The sequence below is a fragment of the Vicia villosa genome, linkage group LG1, assembly GCF_029867415.1.
Source record: "Vicia villosa cultivar HV-30 ecotype Madison, WI linkage group LG1, Vvil1.0, whole genome shotgun sequence".
Lineage (NCBI taxonomy): Eukaryota > Viridiplantae > Streptophyta > Magnoliopsida > Fabales > Fabaceae > Vicia > Vicia villosa.
Window position 1 is genome coordinate 31,770,740 of NC_081180.1, and position 5,852 is coordinate 31,776,591.

At 37.5% G+C, this 5,852-nt stretch overlaps 1 protein-coding gene across 1 annotated transcript; it reads right to left on the reverse strand.

Moving 5' to 3' along the window:
- Nucleotides 1-1,377: 1,377 nt before the first annotated feature.
- On the reverse strand, nt 1,378-5,460 carry LOC131633174 (putative chloride channel-like protein CLC-g). The gene is made up of 7 exons (XM_058903891.1): nt 4,808-5,460; nt 4,503-4,703; nt 4,164-4,341; nt 3,438-3,700; nt 3,070-3,339; nt 1,850-2,978; nt 1,378-1,622 (listed from the first exon to the last, which is right to left on the reverse strand). The coding sequence occupies exons 1-7, from the start codon at nt 4,963-4,965 to the stop codon at nt 1,479-1,481; spliced, it is 2,343 nt and encodes a 780-aa protein (XP_058759874.1). The 5' UTR covers nt 4,966-5,460; the 3' UTR covers nt 1,378-1,478.
- Nucleotides 5,461-5,852: the final 392 nt, after the last annotated feature.

Here is a 5,852-nt window from a genome sequence, read left to right on the forward strand (position 1 = left end):
CGGCTTGATCTGGTTTGCGTGTGTTTGGAGGATATAGAAAGCTAGGAATGACAAACTGTTTCGCAACAAGGAGCTAGATTTTGAAAAGCTATTTGAGGATGTAAAAGAATACTCATGGAGGTGGTTGTCTACAAAATTAATTAACATGAAAATTAAATAGACAATTTCTTTTTCCACCCTTATACTTTCTCTCACACCCTTGGATTCTTAATCAGTTGCTGTAGTTCTCGTGTGTTCGATTCGCTGTTCTGCTGTTTGTGCAGTTTCCAGGGTAGCCGCGTTGGTTTTCCATCTTCGTATTTGGTGCTGTGGGTGCCTGCCTTAAACAGCAGGTATGGGACAGTAGAACAAATCCTATTGTTTCAGTGGATTTCTTTTGGGATTTTCTCGCTTGGTTTTGGTTATTCTCTTTCAGCGGGAGTAGAAGTAGGTGCTCTGGTGTTCTGGTTCAGTCGCTGCAATGTCGACTTTGGCATGTTTGCGGAGGTTATAATTTTCGTCTCAGTTGTATTCTGGTGAGCCAGATGTCGCTTTGGTGTGTTTCCCGGGAAAAAGTAAGATATAAGGTTGCTCAGATTGAGGAAACTACTAAAATTCTTTCAGAAAATCAGGAATCTATTTCATGTCTAGAGAAAGAACTTTCAAACTGCACATTAGAGCTTATGGAGAAAGAGAAGAGAATTATGAGTCTCCGAAAATTGAGGCTAACCTAATCCAGGATGTGGAGAAGCATAGGAAACGGCTGGCCCATTTTAAGGAGGACAAGCGATTCCAGATTGTGGAAAGAGCTTTTGAGAGAGTGAGAGTTGAATAAATAAGGAAAAAGAAGTCAAACCTGTTAAGCTGGCAGTTTTGCAATGCAGAGGGCATGACCGAGTTGCCGAAGTAACTCGGAGCATCTATATCAGATATGCTTTTGCGTCTTTAACCAGCCGCGACGTTAGATGTATTGTTGTTGTTCTAAGCTGTGGTACATTTTTCGTTTTGTGTTGTCCGTATTTGCTCATTTTCCCGCTTCCAGTCAAGTCGGGTTTCAGTGTCCGTGACGCTATTGGGATTCGGTGTCCTGTGTGTTATGGCCTCTGTCAATTTGGAAGCAACCTGGTATTGTACTGATAAACTTCTTCTAGCATTTCTTGTGCTAGAGCTTATTTTATTAATCTATCTTTTTTTTGCTTTTCCAAAAAAAAAAAAAACTTGCTACTTAATTAATTGTGCAAACATGGCACACTTGATCAAAGACCTACTTTTTAATTTCATTCAATTTGTTTTCCATAGATATATTTTTGGTATAAAGAGCTTAACAATGTGCAGCAATAATTTACAAGACTAATAGCACATTGGGTAATAATTTGATTATCCTATGTAAAATTAAAATATAATAATAACTCAGAACCTATAGATAATGGATTCAATCAAATCACTGGTTGGTCTCATCTCATGAATGTGTAAAGCTTAACTAAGCTTAATGGCCTTGCTTACAGGCCAGAAAGAATTTTTTCTAGAAAAGTTTGCCAAAATCTTAATCTTTTCCATCTGCTTCTTACCAGAAAAGGATGCATTCCCAATATATGTTCTGGCGTGAAATCATGCCGCGTCAGTATACCTACCACTGGCGATCGCTGCAGTCACCATGAACAAATTAAAACTTAGTTGAGTGAACTGCAAGTAAATGCAGCTTGGTTCTGCCAAACATCGGCCGTTGGATTAATCTAACAGTTAAGAGTGGCATTCTCTCATCCGTTGGACTAAACTAGCGACCGATATTAGACTAGACCAAGCTGCAAGATTGCAAGGATTTCGGTCTATATAAATCTATTGCAAAACATGGTATAAGAAAATTACTTACACCGGGGATCTTGGGTATAACAAGCAAGTGTCTTAAACCGACTTCTCGAAAAAGTATAAGCGCCTTTGCCAATGACATTGTTTCGACAACAGTGTAAGGCGAAGCATTGGTAAATGGATGTAGATCAATGTACATGCCCATCTCTTCCTCAGTTAAGTGTATATCCTCGATCTTCATGCGTTTGGTCGAACCCTTCTTTGCAAAATCATCTGATGAAAACTGTCTCAATACTTCGTAATTATTCGCCGCAGGTGTAGGCAAGAAGGCTTTCTTCTTCAACAATGTGATAAGATGGTCGCGAAGGATTATGCCAAATAAAACCGGAGCTTCCAAACGTGGAGGCTCGTCAATGACAGGAAATCCGTTGTGTGTTGTTGTTCTAAGGATGAACATTATATTGCGAACCTTCTCGATACCGTTAAATACCTGAAGCGGGCCTGTGACTACATCGCCTACTGTTAACTGCCTCATATACGGTTCGGCATGAGTTTCTAAATAAGGCAAACCTTTGGCTTTCATTATAAGGTCATATACATTTGCATTGAAAACATTTGCTACACTCTTAGACACCAAAAGCACCATCATTATTAAGGGTAGCAATAACAAGTTATTCGTCAGTTCTAGCATAATTACGCACAGAGAAACCGTCGTCCTCATAGATCCACCAAGAAGAGAAGCGGCACCCAGTACAGCGTAAAGGCCGTCGCAAAGATTGGTCCGTTTTCCAACCAATATTCCAACCATGCGTCCATACGATGCACCAGTCACGATAATTGGCACGAACATACCAACCGGGGCAACAATTCCACAGCTTATGATACTTAAAAAGAGACATATGATGAAAAATATTAACATCGATGATAACTCAAACTCATTGTCAGTTTTCATGCTAAATAGGTTTTTGATAGCATCGTCATTTGTGTTAAAAACGAGGCTGGCAAGGCCATTATAGTGATGGGGAGGACATTGGAATTTCTTGTAGATACCGGATCGACCTATTGTTGGACAAGGCTCAACTGCATCGGCAGGACAAGGTCGGCAAGATGCAAAGAACGGCAATCCAAAAAGAATACAAGATGTAAAGATGGAGATTAAACTAGCAAGCAAAAGTTTGCAAATGATGCCTTTCCTGCAAAAGTAAATAATTTGGAAGAATGAGTAACAATGTTATGAAATGTTTAATTTTGTAATCCCGATGTATAACGAAAAGAGAAGCTTACTCGTTAATAACATTGTACATGCGAAGAACTTTATTCGTCATAAAATTAAATAGGCTTCCGAGTAACCCTCCTATAACAGCAAGAATAAACACAAGAGGAACATCTGCCAGATGGTACGAAATACTAGACGAATAAGCATCAAACATTATCAGTCCCCCTTTACCGAATAGCCCGCATTTTCCACTTAGACATACATCAATCATAGCTCGAAGGAAAATTGCAACTGTTGCTGTTGTAAAGAAAGCTCTCCATAGAAGGGCAGTTCTCCACCTGTAGATCATTGCAACAATACTCATAAGATTCATTCATAAGACCAAAAAACGATTCCGATCCTCAACAAAGCACTGTGAAGAATTAACAGAATTTACCAAGATGCCATCTCTTCAAGAGCAAACAAGACGCCGCCAACAGGAGCACGGAAAGCAGCAGCAATCCCAGCTGCTGATCCACATACTATGAGATCACGTCGATCACGGTCGTTCTTAAAAAACCGTAACCATCTCCATGTTATTCCATACCTTTTGGAACCTCCCTGACCCAACAATGATGCCACACATGCGCCTGTATGCACCATAGGCCCTGCTTTCCCAACAAGAAGAGATGATGAAACTGCCGTAATGCTTCCAATAATCTGTAACCAGAAGCAACAAGAAAGTAAATCTCTTCTTCTGGAAAAACAACGGTTCTTGTCTGACTGTGTCTAATAAAGGAAACCAGAACAACCGAACCAACGATAGACAAATTACTATTAACTGACCGAATATCGGTAATCCCCTTTTCCAATTATAACTATTAAACAAGTCTTAATTTTACCAGTGTCCTCCATACAATACCTAACCATTATCTCAGTTGGTTAGAGCGCCGTGCTAATAACACAATACCTAACAATTTTAGCATTATATAATCTAGTTTACTTATCTGGCTCAAGAACTACATAAGAACTTTGGAAATGTGAATCATAGTATTACAGAATGTCAGAATAAATCAATGTCTGTGTAACATTTCCATCTAACATTAACAAGATCCAATGGTTACCTATGTCACCCTATCAAGGAAAAACCTCAACATTTAAAGAAGCATTGTATGATGCATACCTTAACAAACAGAGTTGGTACAGTAAAGATTCCAGGTGCATCAACACCATTTAAGTAAGCCTTCACCTCTGATATACCTGAACCGGCGGCAGTAGGCGCTATAAAAGCCGTAATTATACATGCAAAAAGAGTGAGAATCAAATTTGAAGCAAAAAATATAACAAAGGCCAACGGAAACCTGCAATAAATTATGTAAGCGTTATCAGCAACATAAAATAATTCAACTCATTACAGATCACCAAATTTCCAAACTAGGAAATTTATGAAATCAATTGACCCTACAAAATCAAGAAAGTAACAATGACATAAAAGGAAAAACATAAAATAAATCCATAGTACCTCCTTTCCAACATCATATTTGATGTGATAACAAACTTGATCCCAGCAAGATTTTCAACAGCAAGATTGTTGCAAAACCCAATAAAACCAACAATAATACCAATCATTAAACACAGCAGCCACTTCATACATATGTACTGAAAAATCTGAACAACCCCTCTACTCCTCCAATCCTGTTTGAAGAATTCGTTTTCAAAAATCCTGCATGATACACAAAAGGAAACAATTGAGAAAAGGGTCAGCGAAAAGATTCAATCTTTGAACAAAACAAGAACACCCAGATGAAAAGAAAAAAGAAAACAGACTCGTAATCAAGGCTTTCAATAGGGCAGACATTGGCCCCAACGATGGCAACTTGAGAAGTAGAGTTGATAATGGATCTTTGAGAAGATAACAAGGGTTGACGAATGAGGGGTTCGGATTCTCCATTAGGAAGATGATTATGATTATGATTATTCGACATAGTTACATGACAGAGAGAGTAGTAACAGTAACAGATGTGAGTGTGTTTGTGTCTGTGTGGTTTCAGAGTTTCAGGCACGTGAGAGATTGACGGTTACAGAAAAAACATGGTAGATAGATATGATATAACCAACCAGTCAGCGAGAGAAGACAAGAAACGAAAAAGAGTTAAAGTGTTGTTGTGTTAGTGAATAAGGTTAAAAGAGGAAATTTCCAACAACAACGTTGTTTGTGGCGTGAAACATGGTTGAAGCAACTTTTGTTCGACAGTTTACACATGCGTATATTGAAATCTAAATGGATCTATTCCCTTCAATTAGATAAATAATGATAGGTGAAGAGAGAAGATGCTTGTAGAATGAAATTAGATAAAATTGAAGAGACACAAAGATGTTGGCCTTAAACACATAGATAAAAATGAAGAGACAGAGATTGAAAGGATCCAAAGACTCCAAACATAGATTGCATTTAAGTAAGAGTAAAGTTTAAGATGAATTTAAATCTTCTCTTTGAAGAAAAGATAGTAAGCTTTTGTCTTAATGATATCTTTTAATCTCAATTTTAACAAAGAACTATTCAGTGTCACATTGGTTACCAAATAATGAATGAAGATATGATGTATAACCGCAACATGTTTTTTTTGGTTTTATTTAGCCTTAACTTCAATAACTTAATTTTATTAATAAACGTTACAACCAAGTTCTTTAACAAAATTTTTGTTATTCAGGTTGATTCATTCTGTTAATTTGAGTGTAAAAGCGATAAATTGGATAATCTGACATGACAATAAAGTTTTTTTTTAGCATTTGTGACTAAGCATATTGCATTATATTAAAGTTTTATGATTTTATTATTCTCATACTCCATTTTCACGTTGTAGTGCAAGGT